This window comes from Anomaloglossus baeobatrachus, chromosome 1 (assembly GCF_048569485.1).
Source record: "Anomaloglossus baeobatrachus isolate aAnoBae1 chromosome 1, aAnoBae1.hap1, whole genome shotgun sequence".
In the NCBI taxonomy this organism is placed as follows: domain Eukaryota; kingdom Metazoa; phylum Chordata; class Amphibia; order Anura; family Aromobatidae; genus Anomaloglossus; species Anomaloglossus baeobatrachus.
In genome coordinates, this window is record NC_134353.1 from 867,574,118 (window position 1) to 867,595,636 (window position 21,519).

At 58.2% G+C, this 21,519-nt stretch overlaps 1 protein-coding gene and 1 long non-coding RNA gene across 6 annotated transcripts in view; one reads left to right on the top strand and one right to left on the bottom strand.

Moving 5' to 3' along the window:
• The window catches only part of LOC142254790 (trafficking protein particle complex subunit 13), a 101,660-nt gene that overhangs the window by 59,262 nt on the left and 20,879 nt on the right, over nucleotides 1–21,519 (bottom strand). For 2 of the 5 annotated variants that reach the window (XM_075326120.1, XM_075326102.1), the window contains exon 1: nucleotides 6,531–6,660. In XM_075326120.1, the coding sequence (XP_075182235.1) occupies nucleotides 6,531–6,660 (130 nt within the window). Of the gene's footprint in view, nucleotides 1–6,530; nucleotides 6,661–21,519 lie in introns of those variants that run through there. The other 3 variants (XM_075326111.1, XM_075326093.1, XM_075326128.1) reach the window with 2 other exon arrangements.
• LOC142254821 (uncharacterized) lies at nucleotides 6,613–19,560 on the top strand. The gene is made up of 2 exons (XR_012727316.1): nucleotides 6,613–6,904; nucleotides 18,988–19,560. It is a non-coding gene; the product is annotated as an uncharacterized LOC142254821 (long non-coding RNA).

A 21,519-nucleotide genomic window follows, 5' to 3' on the forward strand; every position in this document is an offset into this window, starting at 1 on the left:
ATATGCGTTATTCATTGCGTTTTTAACATCTCATTGAATTCAATGAGTGAAAAACGCAGTGGAAAACGCAGAAATAATTGACATGCTGCGTTTTTGTGGTCACCACAAAAACGCAGCTAAAAAAAAAACGCTGTGTGAGGACAGCACTTCTGAAAACCCATTGACATTGCTGGGGAAGCAATGTCACTGCGTTTTCAGCAAAAAAACGCGGTAAAAAACGCCGCTAAAAACGCGGCAAAAACGCCTAGTGCGCACAAGGCCTTAGTCTGCAGCTAGTTGATAAGCTCAGTTATTGTCTGCAACACTGCAAATGGCGTCAGGTCTGCAGACAAAGACCGGCACAGCATGGGGGGAGATCTGTACTGGACCTGGGGAGGGCAACCTAAGGTCAGGGTTTTTTTTCTTCTAAGAGTATAAGAAAAAAAACAACAATTTAACTAACTTTGTAACCAGAATACATGAATTGATCCTAAATTACAGCCTTTATTATAATCCAGAACTGCATTTATAATGCTGCAGGCAGGATGCAGACACTCCTCTAACAGCTGAATAATGGAGTAATGCAGGGGCCGACCTCTGTGAGGCGCAGGTTTAAAGAGAACCAACCACCAGGATTTTCCTATATAAACTAAACCCAGTCCTATACTGGCGCTATCATACTGATTCTATACATACCTTTAGTTGTGAGATCGGATGTATAGTTTCTGAAATACAGGCAAGTAAAGTTTGTGAAATATACAGTTAATTATTTGATAGGTGCAGCAGAATATCTAATAGGTGGGTCGGGTTTTGGTAGTTATTCCCACCCTTTTTGTCCTTCCTCCCCCCTGTCTCTTATTACAGGGGGGAGGAAGGACAGAGGAGGAAGGACGGATGAGAATAACTAGTAAAACCTGACCCACCTATTCAATGTTCTGCAGCTGCGATCATAAAGCTAGTGCGTTTCTCAAACTTTACTTGCCTGTATTTCAGAAACTGTATATCTGGTCTCACAACTACAGGTATGTATAGAATCAGTATGATAGCGCCAGTATAGCACTGGCTTTAGATTATATAGGAAAATCCCTAGTGGTTGGTCTTCTTTAAGACCCATTTGAATTGAATGACTGCAGCCGTTGGCCATGGATCGTCTACATGCAGGCTGATCTAAGTTATTTAATGGCCCTCTTTAGGCTGACCCGAAATTCTTAGTGCATAAAATGATATGCATTACTGCATGTTTAACACTGTAACGCTGCTCAGAGACGCATACTTACCGTAGAAAGGTTGGCCAGGGAACGTCTCACACGAATAGTCCAAGACACAGCTCCCAGCACAGATCCCCATGACTGACTATCCCTACTCACAGACACTGCTCAGGCAAAACATGACCACTTCCCCATTAGGCCCCATGGTGACTAGGCTGCAGACGAGATGTGACAGAAAAAGGAAAACATTTCTTGTGATGGACTTGTTTGTACAAGTGAGGGAACTTAAAGGGAACCTGTCATCAGAAATTTCGCCCAAAAGCTAAAAGATTCCCCCTCTGCAGCTCCTGGGCTGCATTCTAGGAAGGTCCCTGTTATTATTGTGCCCCATGTGAGACCAAAATAAAGCCTTTATAAAGTTCTACCTTTTTGTATGCAGCTTCTGTAAATCCGTCACGGGGGCGGGCTCTCTGCCGTCCGTTATTCTGCCCCCTGGTCCTGTATGCCGCCCCCATCGCTCCTTTCCATATCTGATGCACCGCCCACTGCTCCAGCCATCCCCGCGCATGCCCAGTGCCAGTCTCACAGGACTGAGCAGTGTGACCGCTGGTGACGTGTGCGCAGGCAAGTGATTATGGACGGGACTGTGACTGTTATCAGCAAGTACCCGGCCATAATCTCATGAGCGCGCAAACCTCTCCAGCATTCACACTGAGCTCAGTGTAGATGCTAGACTGTATGGGCTGCTTCCAGGGATGACGTCCCTTTGTCATGTGATAGGGGCGTGTTCGAAATACTATCACATGACAAAGGGACGTCATCCCTGGAAGCAGCCCATACAGTTTAGCATCTACACTGAGCTCAGTGTGAATGCTGGAGAGGTTTGCGCGCTCACGAGATTATGGCCGGGTACTTGCTGATAACAGTCACAGTCCCGTCCATAATCACTTGCCTGCGCACACGTCACCAGCGGTCACACTGCTCAGTCCTGTGAGACTGGCACTGGGCATGCGCGGGGATGGCTGGAGCAGTGGGCGGTGCATCAGATATGGAAAGGAGCGATGGGGGTGGCATACAGGACCAGGGGGCAGAATAACGGACGGCAGAGAGCCCGCCCCCGTGACGGATTTACAGAAGCTGCATACAAAAAGGTAGAACTTTATAAAGGCTTTATTTTGGTCTCACATGGGGCACAATAATAACAGGGACCTTCCTAGAATGCAGCCCAGGAGCTGCAGAGGGGGAATCTTTTAGCTTTTGGGCGAAATTTCTGATGACAGGTTCCCTTTAAGCCCACTTTACACACTGCAATGTATCTTACAATGTGTCGGCGGGGTCACGTTGTAAGTGACGCACATCCGGCATCGTAAGCTACATTGCAGTGTGCGACAGGTACGTGCGATTGAACGGTAAAACCTTCATCGCACGCACATCGTACCTGTCTCTAGAATTGTACGTCAGATTGTTCATCGTACCCGGTGTAGCGCACGTCACAGTGTGTGACCCCCGGGAACGATGTACAGATCTTACCTGCGTCCTGCGGCTCCCGGCCCACACTGCGGAAGGAAGGAGGTGGGCGGGATGTTTACGTCCCGCTCAGCTTTGCCCCTCCACTTCTATTGGCCGGCTGCCGCGTGACGTCGCAGGAAGTGGATATTCGCCGCCCAGATCGAGGTCGTATGGAAGGATAAGTACGTGTGACGGGGGTTAATCGTTTGTGTGACACATTCAACAAATTGAACGTGCTGCACATACGATGGGGGCGGTTACGATTGCATATGATATCGTATGCTGGATCATAAGGTGTAAAGCAGGCTTAAAGCGCCCCCAAAAAATAGGCAGAGGTTGAAGTTTAACAAGTTCTGTTCTTTTCCTTTTTCCCAGCGCCACTTGTCTGTGGGTTGTACTTGGTATTGTAACGCCACCACACTGGCCTGACCTGGTATTATACCGCCACCACACTGGTCTGACCTGGTATTGTAACGCCACCACACTGGTCTGACCTGGTATTGTAACGCCACCACACTGGCCTGACCTGGTATTGTAACGCCACCACACTGGCCTGACCTGGTATTGTAACGCCACCACACTGGCCTGACCTGGTATTGTAACGCCACCACACTGGCCTGACCTGGTATTGTAACGCCACCACACTGGTCTGACCTGGTATTGTAACGCCACCACACTGGCCTGACCTGGTATTGTAATGCCACCACACTGGCCTGACCTGGTATTGTAACGCCACCACACTGGTCTGACCTGGTATTGTAACGCCACCACACTGGTCTGACCTGGTATTGTAACGCCACCACACTGGCCTGACCTGGTATTGTAATGCCACCACACTGGCCTGACCTGGTATTGTAACGCCACCACACTGGCCTGACCTGGTATTGTAATGCCACCACACTGGTCTGACCTGGTATTGTAACGCCACCACACTGGCCTGACCTGGTATTGTAACGCCACCACACTGGCCTGACCTGGTATTGTAACGCCACCACACTGGCCTGACCTGGTATTGTAACGCCACCACACTGGCCTGACCTGGTATTGTACCGCCACCACACTCAGTTTGACTATTCAAGCCAAGAACAGGCGCTGGTGCACTTTTGGCCAAATAATTCAATGCACCTTCTCACCTACTCGTTTTCCATCCATCTCTGCAAAACAAGTAGGTGGGAAAATGCACTAAATTGTGTTCACAGGGTGCTTGTGCTTGGTTTGAACAGTCATTTTCCTCTGACAGTGAATCCCTGGAGGATACTGTGTTGACGACAACAGTTCTCAGATATGGCACCTGACCAAATTAATTTTACTTTCTTGCGCCTACTTCAGAACTGCAATTCAGCACGACTCCTGCATTTTTTTTTTATATCCCCACTGGCGTGGTGCTTTAACTCTAAGCCCTGGCTCATGTTTTATATTCCCCTCCTAGCGCCTTCACCTTTAATCAGAGCCAGTTCACTCAGACAGCGCCATCTTGTGGCCATCTTCTCGCTGGAAGTCAGAACGTTACGTCACTTGCTCCTAACGCAAGTCTATGAGAGCCAGAACGAGGCTTTTATAGACTTGTATTGAGCTGTTACCTTCGGCGCACTACATCACACACTGGGGCTGCAGACAAGTCATAGGAGATTGACAGGACGTGAGTATAAGACCGGGGGCAGGGGGCTTACACTTAGTGACATGTGAAGGGTGGCTGGTGACACACGACGCTGTGCTTCAAGCACATTGGAAGACAGGAAAAAAAAAAATAGTTATTAAACAAATTACATCAAATAAAACATAAAACCTAAAAAAATCTTAACCACAATACCAGATTTTGCATTTACTCCTACGCAATTTTTAGTGGAACAGAACAAAGTTCTCTGCACGAGCTCTTAACACACAGACATCACAGGGATATCTTATTTTGCCATTTAGGATAAAAATATCTGATTTTAGGCGTTATACTAGATGCAGTATTGCTGTGTGATCGCACAATTTATAGCGGTGATACCTGTCAGCCGACTGCTCCCATCCAGCTCCCTGGTGTGGGCAGCTCACTGGCTATAGACAGCGTACATATAGAACCCGGTGTGGTCGGGGGAAGCTCTGCCTATTGTACATACAGAGCCCGGTGTGGGGCGGGGGCAGCTCACTGTCTATAGACGTTGTACATACAGAGCCCGGTGTGGGGCGGGGGCAGCTCACTGTCTATAGACGTTGTACATACAGAGCCCGGTGTGGGGCGGGGGCAGCTCACTGTCTATAGACGTTGTACATACAGAGCCCGGTGTGGGGCGGGGGGCAGCTCACTGTCTATAGACGTTGTACATACAGAGCCCGGTGTGGGGCGGGGGCAGCTCACTGTCTATAGACGTTGTACATACAGAGCCCGGTGTGGGGTGTGGGCAGCTCACTGTCTATAGATATTGTACATACAGAGCCTGGTGTGGGCAGCTCACTGTCTATAGACGTTGTACATACAGAACCTGGTGTGGGGCGGGGGCAGCTCACTGTCTATAGATGTTGTACATACAGAACCTGGTGTGGGGCGGGGGCAGCTCACTGTCTATAGACATTGTACATACAGAGCCCGGTGTGGGCAGCTCACTGTCTATAGATATTGTACATACAGAGCCCGGTGTGGGCAGCTCACTGTCTATAGACATTGTACATACAGAGCCTGGTGTGGGCAGCTCACTGTCTATAGACATTGTACATACAGAGCCTGGTGTGGGCAGCTCACTGTCTATAGACATTGTACATACAGAGCCGGGTGTGGGCAGCTCACTGTCTATAGATATTGTACATACAGAGCCTGGTGTGGGCAGCTCACTGTCTATAGATGTTGTACATACAGAACCTGGTGTGGGGCGGGGGCAGCTCACTGTCTATAGATATTGTACATACAGAGCCTGGTGTGGGCAGCTCACTGTCTATAGACATTGTACATACAGAGCCTGGTGTGGGCAGCTCACTGTCTATAGACGTTGTACATACAGAACCTGGTGTGGGGCGGGGGCAGCTCACTGTCTATAGATGTTGTACATACAGAACCTGGTGTGGGGCGGGGGCAGCTCACTGTCTATAGATATTGTACATACAGAGCCTGGTGTGGGCAGCTCACTGTCTATAGACATTGTACATACAGAGCCTGGTGTGGGCAGCTCACTGTCTATAGACATTGTACATACAGAGCCTGGTGTGGGCAGCTCACTGTCTATAGACATTGTACATACAGAGCCTGGTGTGGGCAGCTCACTGTCTATAGATATTGTACATACAGAGCCTGGTGTGGGCAGCTCACTGTCTATAGACATTGTACCTTCAGAGCCTGGTGTGGGCAGCTCACTGTCTATAGATATTGTATATACAGAGCCTGGTGTGGGCAGCTCACTGTCTATAGACATTGTACCTTCAGAGCCTGGTGTGGGCAGCTCACTGTCTATAGATATTGTACATACAGAGCCTGGTGTGGGCAGCTCACTGTCTATAGACATTGTACATACAGAGCCTGGTGTGGGCAGCTCACTGTCTATAGCATTGTACATACAGAGCCTCTCAGAGGGCATACAGGCAGACATCCGCAGATTGCCCGGGTGCGGCTGCTCACACTGCTGGAGTCCATAGGAAAGGAAGGTGGATGGGGTTGTGTCAGTTATAAAAAGTAGTGCAAAAAAATTAAAAGGGTTTGCCCATAATCACGAAAATGCAATAATCTTTAGTAACAAGAACGGATTGTGCAGAGACCGAGGTTGGACGAACCATGACAACTACAGGAAGTAACCTCCAGACAGACACCGGCCCGGCCAGCGACCACCCAAGTTGTGTGACTCCCCCCAGCCGCCTCTGTACCTTTGAGGGCCAGTAAGTGCTCCTGTTTAGGCTGGTTGACGTCCATGGCGCCTACAACCGCAGCACCCACTCCGAAGACGGTAGAGGCTAGATCGGAGTTGATTTTTTGAGGTGGGAGGAGTGATTTCATGAAATCATGATGTCACCGGAAGGGGCGGGGCTTTCTCAGTGCCGTGCAGATCTGTGGGCGGGAAGCGGCAGTGCTCGGGCTTCTCCGTGCAGAGCGGACGGATCCTGACCCTGAGGTGGGGAATATTCAGCGTTTCCTCATTAGTTATAGCTCTGGGGTCTCAGCCTGGATGTTGGGGGCACAGAGCAGTGTCTCCTGTCTGTGTTGGGGGCTGCAGCTCGTGCATGTCTCAGGCTTCAATAAGGTAAGTGTGTTATGGGGGGTTACACGGAGCAGGGGATGATACTGTACGTTTGGGGGGGCTTGCACTGGCCGGGGTGCGACGCTGCACGTTTGGGGGGGATGGCACTGGCCGGGGGGCGACGCTGCACGTTTGGGGAGGCTCGCACTGGCCGGGGGGATGATGCTGCACGTTTGGGGAGGCTCGCACTGGCCGGGGGGATGATGCTGTACGTTTGGGGGGGCTCGCACTGGCCGGGGAGATGACGCTGTACGTTTGGGGGGCTTGCAGGGGGCGACACATGTTTGGGGGGCTCGCACTGGCCAAGGGGTTACGCTGCATGTTTGGGGGGGCTCGCACTGGCCAGGGGGTTACGCTGCATGTTTGGGGGGCTCGCACTGGCCAGGGGGTTACGCTGCATGTTTGGGGGGGCTCGCACTGGCCAGGGGGTTACGCTGCATGTTTGGGGGGCTCGCACTGGCCAGGGGGTTACGCTGCATGTTTGGGGGGCTCGCACTGGCCAGGGGGTTACGCCTGCATGTTTGGGGGGCTCGCACTGGCCAGGGGGTTACGCTGCATGTTTGGGGGGCTCGCACTGGCCAGGGGGTTACGCTGCATGTTTGGGGGGCTCGCACTGGCCGGGGGGATGACGCTGTACGTTTGGGGGTGCTCGCACTGCCCGGGGGGATGACGCTGTACGTTTGGGGGGGCTCGCACTGGCCGGGGGTCGACGCTGTACGTTTGGGGGGGCTCGCACTGGCCGGGGGTCGACACTGCACGTTTGGGGGGGCTCGCACTGGCCGGGGGTCGACGCTGTACGTTTGGGGGGGCTCGCACTGGCCGGGGGTCGACACTGCACGTTTGGGGGGGCTCGCACTGGCTGGGGGTCGACGCTGCACGTTTGGGGGGGCTCGCACTGGCCGGGGGGATGATGCTGTACGTTTGGGGGGGCTCGCACTGGCCAGGGGGTTACGCTGCATGTTTGCGGGGCTCGCAGTGGCCAGGGGGTGACGCTGCATGTTTGCGGGGCTCGCAGTGGCCAGGGGGCGACGCTTCACGTTTGGGAGGGGGGGGGCTGGCACTGGGCAGGGGGCGACGCTTCACGTTTGGGGGGGCTGGCACTGGGCAGGGGGCGACGCTGCACGTTTGGGGGGCTGGCAGGGGACGACGCTGCACGTTTGGGGGGGCTGGCACTGGGCAGGGGGCGACGCTGCACGCTTGGGGGGGCTCGCACTGGCCGGGGGGCGACGTTGCACGTTTGCGGGGCTCGCAGTGGCCAGGGGGTGACGCTGCACGTTTGGGGGGCTCGCAGTGGCCAGGGGGTGACGCTGCATGTTTGGGGGGCTCGCAGTGGCCAGGGGGTGACGCTGCACGTTTGGGGGGCTCGCAGTGGCCAGGGGTTGACGCTGCACGTTTGGGGGGCTCGCAGTGGCCAGGGGGTGACGCTGCACGTTTGGGGGTTTGGGGGGCTCGCAGTGGCCAGGGGGTGACGCTGCATGTTTGGGGGAATCGCAGTGGCCAGGGGGTGACGCTGCATGTTTAAGGGGGGGGGGGGGCTCGCGGAGGGCGACGCTGCACTTGTGGGGGGTTCTCGCTGGGCAGTGGTGCGTGTTGTTGTGGGCTCTCGCGGGGCAGTGGTGCTTGTTGTTGTGCGCTCTCGCGGGGCATTGGTGCGTGTTGTTGTGCGCTCTCGCGGGGCAGTGGTGCGTGTTGTGGGGGCTCTCGCGGGGCAGTGGTGCGTGTTGTGGGGGCTCTCGCGGGGCAGTGGTGCGTGTTGTGGGGGCTCTCGCGAGGCAGTGGTGCGTGTTGTGGGGGCTCTCGCGGGGCAGTGGTGCGTGTTGTGGGGGTGGTGCGTGTTGTGGGGGCTCTCGCGGGGCAGTGGTGCGTGTTGTGGGGGCTCTCGCGGGGCAGTGGTGCGTGTTGTGGGGGCTCTCGCGGGGCAGTGGTGCGTGTTGTGGGGGCTCTCGCGGGGCAGTGGTGCGTGTTGTGGGGGCTCTCGCGGGGCAGTGGTGCGTGTTGTGGGGGCTCTCGCGGGGCAGTGGTGCGTGTTGTGGGGGCTCTCGCGGGGCAGTGGTGCGTGTTGTGGGGGCTCTCGCGGGGCAGTGGTGCGTGTTGTGGGGGCTCTCGCGGGGCAGTGGTGCGTGTTGTGGGGGCTCTCGCGGGGCAGTGGTGCGTGTTGTGGGGGCTCTCGCGGGGCAGTGGTGCGTGTTGTGGGGGCTCTCTCCCTGCGAGACCCCCCGACGTGCAGCCTCTCTCTCTCCCTGCGAGACCCCCCGACGTGCAGCCTCTCTCTCTCCCTGCGAGACCCCCCGACGTGCAGCCTCTCTCTCTCCCTGCGAGACCCCCCGACGTGCAGCCTCTCTCTCTCCCTGCGAGACCCCCCGACGTGCAGCCTCTCTCTCTCCCTGCGAGACCCCCCGACGTGCAGCCTCTCTCTCTCCCTGCGAGACCCCCCGACGTGCAGCCTCTCTCTCTCCCTGCGAGACCCCCCGACGTGCAGCCTCTCTCTCTCCCTGCGAGACCCCCCGACGTGCAGCCTCTCTCTCTCCCTGCGAGACCCCCCGACGTGCAGCCTCTCTCTCTCCCTGCGAGACCCCCCGACGTGCAGCCTCTCTCTCTCCCTGCGAGACCCCCCGACGTGCAGCCTCTCTCTCTCCCTGCGAGACCCCCCGACGTGCAGCCTCTCTCTCTCCCTGCGAGACCCCCCGACGTGCAGCCTCTCTCTCTCCCTGCGAGACCCCCCGACGTGCAGCCTCTCTCTCTCCCTGCGAGACCCCCCGACGTGCAGCCTCTCTCTCTCCCTGCGAGACCCCCCGACGTGCAGCCTCTCTCTCTCCCTGCGAGACCCCCCGACGTGCAGCCTCTCTCTCTCCCTGCGAGACCCCCCGACGTGCAGCCTCTCTCTCTCCCTGCGAGACCCCCCGACGTGCAGCCTCTCTCTCTCCCTGCGAGACCCCCCGACGTGCAGCCTCTCTCTCTCCCTGCGAGACCCCCCGACGTGCAGCCTCTCTCTCTCCCTGCGAGACCCCCCGACGTGCAGCCTCTCTCTCTCCCTGCGAGACCCCCCGACGTGCAGCCTCTCTCTCTCCCTGCGAGACCCCCCGACGTGCAGCCTCTCTCTCTCCCTGCGAGACCCCCCGACGTGCAGCCTCTCTCTCTCCCTGCGAGACCCCCCGACGTGCAGCCTCTCTCTCTCCCTGCGAGACCCCCCGACGTGCAGCCTCTCTCTCTCCCTGCGAGACCCCCCGACGTGCAGCCTCTCTCTCTCCCTGCGAGACCCCCCGACGTGCAGCCTCTCTCTCTCCCTGCGAGACCCCCCGACGTGCAGCCTCTCTCTCTCCCTGCGAGACCCCCCGACGTGCAGCCTCTCTCTCTCCCTGCGAGACCCCCCGACGTGCAGCCTCTCTCTCTCCCTGCGAGACCCCCCGACGTGCAGCCTCTCTCTCTCCCTGCGAGACCCCCCGACGTGCAGCCTCTCTCTCTCCCTGCGAGACCCCCCGACGTGCAGCCTCTCTCTCTCCCTGCGAGACCCCCCGACGTGCAGCCTCTCTCTCTCCCTGCGAGACCCCCCGACGTGCAGCCTCTCTCTCTCCCTGCGAGACCCCCCGACGTGCAGCCTCTCTCTCTCCCTGCGAGACCCCCCGACGTGCAGCCTCTCTCTCTCCCTGCGAGACCCCCCGACGTGCAGCCTCTCTCTCTCCCTGCGAGACCCCCCGACGTGCAGCCTCTCTCTCTCCCTGCGAGACCCCCCGACGTGCAGCCTCTCTCTCTCCCTGCGAGACCCCCCGACGTGCAGCCTCTCTCTCTCCCTGCGAGACCCCCCGACGTGCAGCCTCTCTCTCTCCCTGCGAGACCCCCCGACGTGCAGCCTCTCTCTCTCCCTGCGAGACCCCCCGACGTGCAGCCTCTCTCTCTCCCTGCGAGACCCCCCCGACGTGCAGCCTCTCTCTCTCCCTGCGAGACCCCCCGACGTGCAGCCTCTCTCTCTCCCTGCGAGACCCCCCGACGTGCAGCCTCTCTCTCTCCCTGCGAGACCCCCCGACGTGCAGCCTCTCTCTCTCCCTGCGAGACCCCCCGACGTGCAGCCTCTCTCTCTCCCTGCGAGACCCCCCGACGTGCAGCCTCTCTCTCTCCCTGCGAGACCCCCCGACGTGCAGCCTCTCTCTCTCCCTGCGAGACCCCCCGACGTGCAGCCTCTCTCTCTCCCTGCGAGACCCCCCGACGTGCAGCCTCTCTCTCTCCCTGCGAGACCCCCCGACGTGCAGCCTCTCTCTCTCCCTGCGAGACCCCCCGACGTGCAGCCTCTCTCTCTCCCTGCGAGACCCCCCGACGTGCAGCCTCTCTCTCTCCCTGCGAGACCCCCCGACGTGCAGCCTCTCTCTCTCCCTGCGAGACCCCCCGACGTGCAGCCTCTCTCTCTCCCTGCGAGACCCCCCGACGTGCAGCCTCTCTCTCTCCCTGCGAGACCCCCCGACGTGCAGCCTCTCTCTCTCCCTGCGAGACCCCCCGACGTGCAGCCTCTCTCCCTGCGAGACCCCCCGACGTGCAGCCTCTCTCCCTGCGAGACCCCCCGACGTGCAGCCTCTCTCTCTCCCTGCGAGACCCCCCGACGTGCAGCCTCTCTCTCTCCCTGCGAGACCCCCCCGACGTGCAGCCTCTCTCTCTCCCTGCGAGACCCCCCGACGTGCAGCCTCTCTCTCTCCCTGCGAGACCCCCCGACGTGCAGCCTCTCTCTCTCCCTGCGAGACCCCCCGACGTGCAGCCTCTCTCTCTCCCTGCGAGACCCCCCGACGTGCAGCCTCTCTCTCTCCCTGCGAGACCCCCCGACGTGCAGCCTCTCTCTCTCCCTGCGAGACCCCCCGACGTGCAGCCTCTCTCTCTCCCTGCGAGACCCCCCGACGTGCAGCCTCTCTCTCTCCCTGCGAGACCCCCCGACGTGCAGCCTCTCTCTCTCCCTGCGAGACCCCCCGACGTGCAGCCTCTCTCTCTCCCTGCGAGACCCCCCGACGTGCAGCCTCTCTCTCTCCCTGCGAGACCCCCCGACGTGCAGCCTCTCTCTCTCCCTGCGAGACCCCCCGACGTGCAGCCTCTCTCTCTCCCTGCGAGACCCCCCGACGTGCAGCCTCTCTCTCTCCCTGCGAGACCCCCCGACGTGCAGCCTCTCTCTCTCCCTGCGAGACCCCCCGACGTGCAGCCTCTCTCTCTCCCTGCGAGACCCCCCGACGTGCAGCCTCTCTCTCTCCCTGCGAGACCCCCCGACGTGCAGCCTCTCTCTCTCCCTGCGAGACCCCCCGACGTGCAGCCTCTCTCTCTCCCTGCGAGAACCCCCCGACGTGCAGCCTCTCTCTCTCCCTGCGAGACCCCCCGACGTGCAGCCTCTCTCTCTCCCTGCGAGACCCCCCGACGTGCAGCCTCTCTCTCTCCCTGCGAGACCCCCCGACGTGCAGCCTCTCTCTCTCCCTGCGAGACCCCCCGACGTGCAGCCTCTCTCTCTCCCTGCGAGACCCCCCGACGTGCAGCCTCTCTCTCTCCCTGCGAGACCCCCCGACGTGCAGCCTCTCTCTCTCCCTGCGAGACCCCCCGACGTGCAGCCTCTCTCTCTCCCTGCGAGACCCCCCGACGTGCAGCCTCTCTCTCTCCCTGCGAGACCCCCCGACGTGCAGCCTCTCTCTCTCCCTGCGAGACCCCCCGACGTGCAGCCTCTCTCTCTCCCTGCGAGACCCCCCGACGTGCAGCCTCTCTCTCTCCCTGCGAGACCCCCCGACGTGCAGCCTCTCTCTCTCCCTGCGAGACCCCCCGACGTGCAGCCTCTCTCTCTCCCTGCGAGACCCCCCGACGTGCAGCCTCTCTCTCTCCCTGCGAGACCCCCCGACGTGCAGCCTCTCTCTCTCCCTGCGAGACCCCCCGACGTGCAGCCTCTCTCTCTCCCTGCGAGACCCCCCCGACGTGCAGCCTCTCTCTCTCCCTGCGAGACCCCCCGACGTGCAGCCTCTCTCTCTCCCTGCGAGACCCCCCGACGTGCAGCCTCTCTCTCTCCCTGCGAGACCCCCCGACGTGCAGCCTCTCTCTCTCCCTGCGAGACCCCCCGACGTGCAGCCTCTCTCTCTCCCTGCGAGACCCCCCGACGTGCAGCCTCTCTCTCTCCCTGCGAGACCCCCCGACGTGCAGCCTCTCTCTCTCCCTGCGAGACCCCCCGACGTGCAGCCTCTCTCTCTCCCTGCGAGACCCCCCGACGTGCAGCCTCTCTCTCTCCCTGCGAGACCCCCCGACGTGCAGCCTCTCTCTCTCCCTGCGAGACCCCCCGACGTGCAGCCTCTCTCTCTCCCTGCGAGACCCCCCGACGTGCAGCCTCTCTCTCTCCCTGCGAGACCCCCCGACGTGCAGCCTCTCTCTCTCCCTGCGAGACCCCCCGACGTGCAGCCTCTCTCTCTCCCTGCGAGACCCCCCGACGTGCAGCCTCTCTCTCTCCCTGCGAGACCCCCCGACGTGCAGCCTCTCTCTCTCCCTGCGAGACCCCCCGACGTGCAGCCTCTCTCTCTCCCTGCGAGACCCCCCGACGTGCAGCCTCTCTCTCTCCCTGCGAGACCCCCCGACGTGCAGCCTCTCTCTCTCCCTGCGAGACCCCCCGACGTGCAGCCTCTCTCTCTCCCTGCGAGACCCCCCGACGTGCAGCCTCTCTCTCTCCCTGCGAGACCCCCCGACGTGCAGCCTCTCTCTCTCCCTGCGAGACCCCCCGACGTGCAGCCTCTCTCTTGGGGATGCACTGGGCAGGGGGTGACGCTGCACGTTTGGTGGGGGCAAAGGGGGGCCCTGTGTGTGTGTGGGGCCCTGTGTGTGTGTGTGGGGCCGTGTGTGTGTGTGTGGGGCCGTGTGTGTGTGTGTGGGGCCGTGTGTGTGTGTGTGGGGCCGTGTGTGTGTGTGTGGGGCCGTGTGTGTGTGTGTGGGGCCGTGTGTGTGTGTGTGGGGCCGTGTGTGTGTGTGTGGGGCCGTGTGTGTGTGTGTGGGGCCGTGTGTGTGTGTGTGGGGCCGTGTGTGTGTGTGTGGGGCCGTGTGTGTGTGTGTGGGGCCGTGTGTGTGTGTGTGGGGCCGTGTGTGTGTGTGTGGGGCCGTGTGTGTGTGTGTGGGGCCGTGTGTGTGTGTGGGGCCGTGTGTGTGTGTGTGGGGCCGTGTGTGTGTGTGTGGGGCCGTGTGTGTGTGTGTGGGGCCGTGTGTGTGTGTGTGGGGCCGTGTGTGTGTGTGTGGGGCCGTGTGTGTGTGTGTGGGGCCGTGTGTGTGTGTGGGGCCGTGTGTGTGTGTGGGGCCGTGTGTGTGTGTGGGGCCGTGTGTGTGTGTGTGTGTGGGGCCGTGTGTGTGTGTGTGTGTGTGTGTGGGGCCGTGTGTGTGTGTGTGTGTGTGTGGGGCCGTGTGTGGCCGTGTGTGTGGGGCCGTGTGTGGCCGTGTGTGTGGGGCCGTGTGTGGCCGTGTGTGTGTGTGGGGCCGTGTGTGTGTGTGGGGCCGTGTGTGTGTGTGTGTGTGTGTGTGGGGCCGTGTGTGTGTGTGTGTGTGTGTGGGGCCGTGTGTGGCCGTGTGTGTGGGGCCGTGTGTGGCCGTGTGTGTGGGGCCGTGTGTGGCCGTGTGTGTGTGGGGCCGTGTGTGTGTGTGGGGCCGTGTGTGTGTGTGGGGCCGTGTGTGTGTGTGGGGCCGTGTGTGTGTGTGGGGCCGTGTGTGTGTGTGGGGCCGTGTGTGTGTGTGGGGCCGTGTGTGTGTGTGGGGCCGTGTGTGTGTGTGGGGCCGTGTGTGTGTGTGGGGCCGTGTGTGTGTGTGGGGCCGTGTGTGTGTGTGGGGCCGTGTGTGTGTGTGTGTGTGTGGGGCCGTGTGTGTGTGTGTGTGTGTGTGGGGCCGTGTGTGTGTGTGTGTGTGTGTGGGGCCGTGTGTGTGTGTGTGTGTGTGTGGGCCGTGTGTGTGTGTGTGGGGCCGTGTGTGTGTGTGTGGGGCCGTGTGTGTGTGTGGGGCCGTGTGTGTGTGTGGGGCCGTGTGTGTGTGTGTGTGTGGGGCCGTGTGTGTGTGTGTGTGTGGGGCCGTGTGTGTGTGTGTGTGGGGCCGTGTGTGTGTGTGTGTGTGGGGCCGTGTGTGTGTGTGGGGCCGTGTGTGTGTGTGGGGCCGTGTGTGTGTGTGGGGCCGTGTGTGTGTGTGGGGCCGTGTGTGTGTGTGGGGCCGTGTGTGTGTGTGGGGCCGTGTGTGTGTGTGGGGCCGTGTGTGTGGGTGGGGCCGTGTGTGTGTGTGGGTGGGGCCGTGTGTGTGTGTGTGTGTGTGGGTGGGGCCGTGTGTGTGTGTGTGTGTGTGGGTGGGGCCGTGTGTGTGTGTGTGTGTGGGTGGGGCCGTGTGTGTGTGTGTGTGTGGGTGGGGCCGTGTGTGTGTGTGTGTGTGTGTGGGGCCGTGTGTGTGTGTGTGTGTGTGTGGGGCCGTGTGTGTGTGTGTGTGTGTGTGGGGCCGTGTGTGTGTGTGTGTGTGTGTGGGGCCGTGTGTGTGTGTGTGTGTGTGTGGGGCCGTGTGTGTGTGGGGCCGTGTGTGTGTGTGTGGGGCCGTGTGTGTGTGGGGCCGTGTGTGTGTGTGTGGGGCCGTGTGTGTGTGGGGCCGTGTGTGTGGGGCCGTGTGTGTGTGTGGGGGCCGTGTGTGTGTGTGTGTGTGTGTGTGGGGCCGTGTGTGTGTGTGGGGCCGTGTGTGTGTGTGGGGCCGTGTGTGTGTGTGTGTGTGTGTGTGTGTGTGGGGCCGTGTGTGTGTGGGGCCGTGTGTGTGTGTGTGTGGGGCCGTGTGTGTGTGTGTGTGGGGCCGTGTGTGTGTGGGGCCGTGTGTGTGTGGGGCCGTGTGTGTGTGGGGCCGTGTGTGTGTGGGGCCGTGTGTGTGTGGGGCCGTGTGTGTGTGTGTGGGTGGGGCCGTGTGTGTGTGGGGCCGTGTGTGTGTGTGTGTGTGTGGGGCCGTGTGTGTGTGTGGGGCCGTGTGTGTGTGTGTGTGGGGCCGTGTGTGTGTGTGTGTGTGGGGCCGTGTGTGTGTGTGTGTGTGGGGCCGTGTGTGTGTGTGTGGGGCCGTGTGTGTGTGTGTGGGGCCGTGTGTGTGTGGGGGCCGTGTGTGTGTGTGTGTGGGGGCCGTGTGTGTGTGGGGGCCGTGTGTGTGTGGGGGCCGTGTGTGTGTGGGGGCCGTGTGTGTGTGGGGGCCGTGTGTGTGTGGGGGCCGTGTGTGTGTGGGGGCCGTGTGTGTGTGGGGGCCGTGTGTGTGTGGGGGCCGTGTGTGTGTGTGTGGGGGCCGTGTGTGTGTGTGTGGGGGCCGTGTGTGTGTGTGTGTGTGTGTGGGGGCCGTGTGTGTGTGTGTGTGTGTGTGTGTGGGCCGTGTGTGTGTGTGTGGGGGCCGTGTGTGTGTGTGTGGGGGCCGTGTGTGTGTGTGTGGGGGCCGTGTGTGTGTGGGGGCCGTGTGTGTGTGGGGGCCGTGTGTGTGTGTGTGTGTGTGTGTGTGTGGGGGCCGTGTGTGTGTGGGGGCCGTGTGTGTGTGGGGGCCGTGTGTGTGTGGGGGCCGTGTGTGTGTGGGGGCCGTGTGTGTGTGGGGGCCGTGTGTGTGGGGGCCGTGGGGGTGTGGGGGCCGTGTGTGTGGGTGTGGGGGCCGTGTGTGTGGGTGTGGGGGCCGTGTGTGTGTGTGTGTGTGTGTGTGTGTGTGTGTGTGTGTGTGTGTGTGTGTGTGTGTGTCGAGACGCACAGACTGCACGATCACCCACACAAGGAGGGCCACCCTGCTCAGATACCTCTCTACATCCGAGGCTCCTATATCCGGATCCTGAAACTCAACCCAGTCTCCCACATGTCATGATTCTCAAATGACTTAAGTCTGACATATCTCACCAGGGGGTTCCTATACCCGTTACTACGGTTGTAGCACACATTTGATCCACAGGGATAATACCCGAAGCACTATTATATTATATTACCTGCATTTACATCAACATACTACTCCGCCTGAGTCCACTACAGTCAAAGTCAGACACATTGACCACTGGGTCCTCATACCCGTTATTAGGTCTCTAGCCACAACCCTGTCTGCAGGATCACCTTATATATTTCATATCCCTTACAGCGGATTATTGGCATTAGATCCTGTTCTTAGCAGGCTAACATCCTTTTTCAAATTTTCACCATCTTTGTCTAACTGGATGCAGACGTAGATGGTCAGATTGTCCGACCAGATGAAGGCTTGAAGCCGAAACGTTGTCTTGAGGTGGACTTTCTACTACGTGAATTTTTATAGATCAAGATTATTGAACTTGTGTCCGTTTTTCTTGTGGGAAACCATACAGTGTGCCGGGGTTCATATTTTTCTTGTGTGTGTGTGGGGGCCGTGTGTGTGTGTGTGTGTGGGCCGTGTGTGTGTGTGTGTGTGTGTGTGTGTGTGTGTGTGTGTGTGTGTGTGTGTGTGGGGGCCGTGTGTGTGTGTGTGTGTGGGGGCTGTGTGTGTGTGTGTGTGTGTGTGTGTGTGTGGGCCGTGTGTGTGGGCCGTGTGTGTGGGCCGTGTGTGTGGGCCGTGTGTGTGGGCCGTGTGTGTGGGCCGTGTGTGTGGGCCGTGTGTGTGGGCCGTGTGTGTGGGCCGTGTGTGTGGGCCGTGTGTGTGGGCCGTGTGTGTGGGCCGTGTGTGTGGGCCGTGTGTGTGGGCCGTGTGTGTGGGCCGTGTGTGTGGGCCGTGTGTGTGGGCCGTGTGTGTGGGCCGTGTGTGTGGGCCGTGTGTGTGGGTGTGTGTGTGTGGGCCGTGTGTGTGTGTGTGGGCCGTGTGTGTGTGTGTGGGCCGTGTGTGTGTGTGTGTGGGCCGTGTGTGTGTGTGTGTGGGCCGTGTGTGTGTGTGGGCCGTGTGTGTGTGTGGGCCGTGTGTGTGTGTGGGCCGTGTGTGTGTGTGGGCCGTGTGTGTGTGTGGGCCGTGTGTGTGTGTGGGCCGTGTGTGTGTGTGGGCCGTGTGTGTGTGTGTGGGCCGTGTGTGTGTGTGTGGGCCGTGTGTGTGTGTGTGTGGGCCGTGTGTGTGTGTGTGTGGGCCGTGTGTGTGTGTGTGTGGGCCGTGTGTGTGTGTGTGTGGGCCGTGTGTGTGTGTGTGGGCCGTGTGTGTGTGTGTGGGCCGTGTGTGTGTGTGTGGGCCGTGTGTGTGTGTGTGGGCCGTGTGTGTGTGTGTGGGCCGTGTGTGTGTGTGGGCCGTGTGTGTGTGTGGGCCGTGTGTGTGTGTGGGCCGTGTGTGTGTGTGTGTGTGGGCCGTGTGTGTGTGTGTGTGTGGGCCGTGTGTGTGTGTGTGTGGGCCGTGTGTGTGTGTGTGTGGGCCGTGTGTGTGTGTGTGTGGGCCGTGTGTGTGTGTGTGTGGGCCGTGTGTGTGTGTGTGTGGGCCGTGTGTGTGTGTGTGTGGGCCGTGTGTGTGTGTGTGTGGGCCGTGTGTGTGTGTGTGTGGGCCGTGTGTGTGTGTGTGTGGGCCGTGTGTGTGTGTGTGTGGGCCGTGTGTGTGTGTGTGGGCCGTGTGTGTGTGTGTGTGGGCCGTGTGTGTGTGTGTGGGCCGTGTGTGTGTGTGTGGGCCGTGTGTGTGTGTGTGGGCCGTGTGTGTGTGTGTGGGCCGTGTGTGTGTGTGTGGGCCGTGTGTGTGTGTGTGGGCCGTGTGTGTGTGTGTGGGCCGTGTGTGTGTGTGTGGGCCGTGTGTGTGTGTGGGCGTGTGTGTGGGGGGGGGGGCCGTGTGTGTGTGTGTGTGTGTTGGGTGGGGCTCGCAGGGAGAGAGGCTGCACGTTGGGGGGGGGGGAGGATGCAGGGGGGAAAGAGGCTGCACGTTGGGGAGGGGGGAAGAGGCTGCACGTTGGGGGGGGGAGCCTCTCAGGGGGGAAGAGGCTGCACGTTGGGGGGGGGAGCTCTCAGGGGGGAAGAGGCTGGACGTTGGGGGGAGCTTGCAGGGGGAAAGAGGCTGCACGTTGGGGGGGGAGCTTGCAGGGGGAAAGAGGCTGCACGTGGGGGCCGAGCTTGCAGGGGGAGGGAGGCTGCACGTGGGGGGGGCTCGTGCTGGGCAGGGGGCCGTGTTGCACTTTGTGGGAGGTGTGCTACTAATCTTCTCCCTTTGTTTTTCTAACACAGTTTGTGACTACTGGCATCTGGGTGTAATTGCCCCCGTCATCCCACCTTAGAGACCGAGAGAACAGTGTGGTCTAATGCACATCACACCTCCTATGTCCTCCAATGTATTCAACAAGAGCATTTTTATGGTAAATGGAGAAATACAATTTTTACACCTAAAACGCACGGGACTCCGATACAAAAGATTTTTTTTCTTTCATTGTTGCCAATGTCCAATATGGCTTTATTCTACGTATTGATTTGTAAAGTTGATTGTTACAGTGTATATTTGTATCCCCGACCTACTGTCTCCCCCTCCCTAATTACCCTGTAGACTGTAACCCCCCCCGAGAGCAGGGTCCGCTCCCCTCTGTACCAGTCTATCAGTGTTATATATTTGTATCCCCGACCTTCTGTCTCCTCCCCATTACCCTGTAGACTGTAAGCCCCTGAGGGCAGGGTCCGCTCCCCTCTGTACCCGTCTGTGAGGATTGGTTTATTCACTGTAATTTATATCTGTATTTTGTGTGTTACCCGTTCCCATGTACAGCATGGAATAAATGTTCTCTATAAAAATAAAACTGTATAAATATATTTCTCCTTCTTTTTTTTTTTTTTTTTTTTTTTTTTTTAAATTGATATACTTATTTTAATAAAACTGTTCTAGAAGTTTGGGCTGAATGTTCATTTCTATAATGATAAAGCTCGGTGTGACATTAGTGAGCAGTCACTGCCGGTCGGGCTGCGGTCACAGTGTTGTAGGTAGTTTCCAAAACATCTCAGTCCTCACATTTAGACCCACAGTAAACTGATCAGATCTCGCTGACAATTTATTTTCTGTCTTTAGCAGACCCCTGATCCTCTCTCACACCCCCCATTTATTAGGCCCCAGTCCTGTTTCACCGTGTTTCCCTCCTTTGGTGGCAACATAACTCCATGAGGCTCACACCGCCTGATTCCGGTCATATGGGGCGAAACGTTTTTGTTTTTTTTTTAATTTAAAGGGACGTAAGTTGCTTTTTGCTGAGCGTCTGAAGCTGTTGCCACCGCTGTTCCATAGGACAGGCTCTGGTAGAGGTGACACTACATATTTTACAGAGGGGTAACAATACTCCTTAGAAATTTTGAGACGTATTTTTAGCCGCTGAGGAGAACATCATAATTTGCAGCAACTCAAAATAATAGTACATACAGTAGATGGGTATCTATAAGGCCCCTTTCAGATGTCCGTGTTTAAACAGGTGCAAGCCACACGTACCAGTATGGTTGTCCATGTGGTACCAGTAAAAAAAAAGTAAGATACTGAAATGAATGTTTTGGTTTTTTTTTTTGGTTTTTTTTTGTTTGTTTAATGTGGAAAGCCTGAAAAATTAAAGATATAGGAAGATAAATAGAGCTTATAGAATAGTGTTCTAGAGATAGTTAGCTTGACCAGCATTTTTACACCATTTTTATTTTTTAATTTAAAAAAAAAGTGGGGTCCCCCCAACTTTCATGTCCAGCACAGGAACAGCAGCAGCTGTAGGCTGAAATCCTCAGCTCTTTGCAGTACCTTGGCTGGTTATGAAAAATAGAGGGGATCCCACGCTTTTTACATTTTTAGATTAAATAAAATTACGTGTGGTCCCCTCCATTTTTACTAAAAAAACAGCCATGGTACAGCAGACAACTTGGGGATGATATTCTTAGGGTGGAAAGGGCCATGGTTATTTGGCCCTTTCCAGCCTAACAATAGCAGCCCACAGACGCCCGAGAAGTGGCACATCAATTAGGTAATATTTGTGGGGTTGATGCCAGCTCCAGCATACACCCCTACTACTAATCCAGTAGATGAAAGGAGAATAACAAACTTTATTTGAACAAAAAACCTTCGACTCAGACCTCATTCACCAATTTATTTGATTTTTATAAATAAAAAACAGTTCTACCGTAATCTATGGTGAGGTCCCACGACATTCCCCAAAAGCAAACCTGGAAAGACATAAAAGAGAAAATCATTCAATAAATAAAGACAAAAGACACCCTCTTTTCCAATTTATTTCTCTATCAAAGCCCTAATCCTGGTCTGCCGAAAGCCAATTGGGGGCGGTCACCTCAATCCTATACTGCTGTCACACTCAATGGAGAACCGAACATTCCTCATTGGTTGTGAGAGTACACACACACAAACACACACACACACACACACACACACACACACACTGCTGTGGATGCTTCTGTTTGATGACCTTCATCTCATAAGGTGAGCTCAGGTTATTCAGGTCAGCAGTATGTGTGCGGGCGCGGCAGTGATGTCACAGGTTAATCAGAGTTCACAATGAACTCAGATGACATCCTGATGACACCCGCGCTACTGTGGGTGTCGCGGCAGGAACGTCATGGGTTCATCGGAGTTCCCAATGAACTTTGAAGAACCCGTGAAGTCACTGTCGCTACACCCGCGGTAGCGTAGGTGTCGTCAGGATATCAGAGTTCCTTGGATACTCACCTGTCCCCAGCGATGCTGTCCCTGGCACTGATGTCTATGGTGCTGCTGCTTCCAGGTCCTCCGTT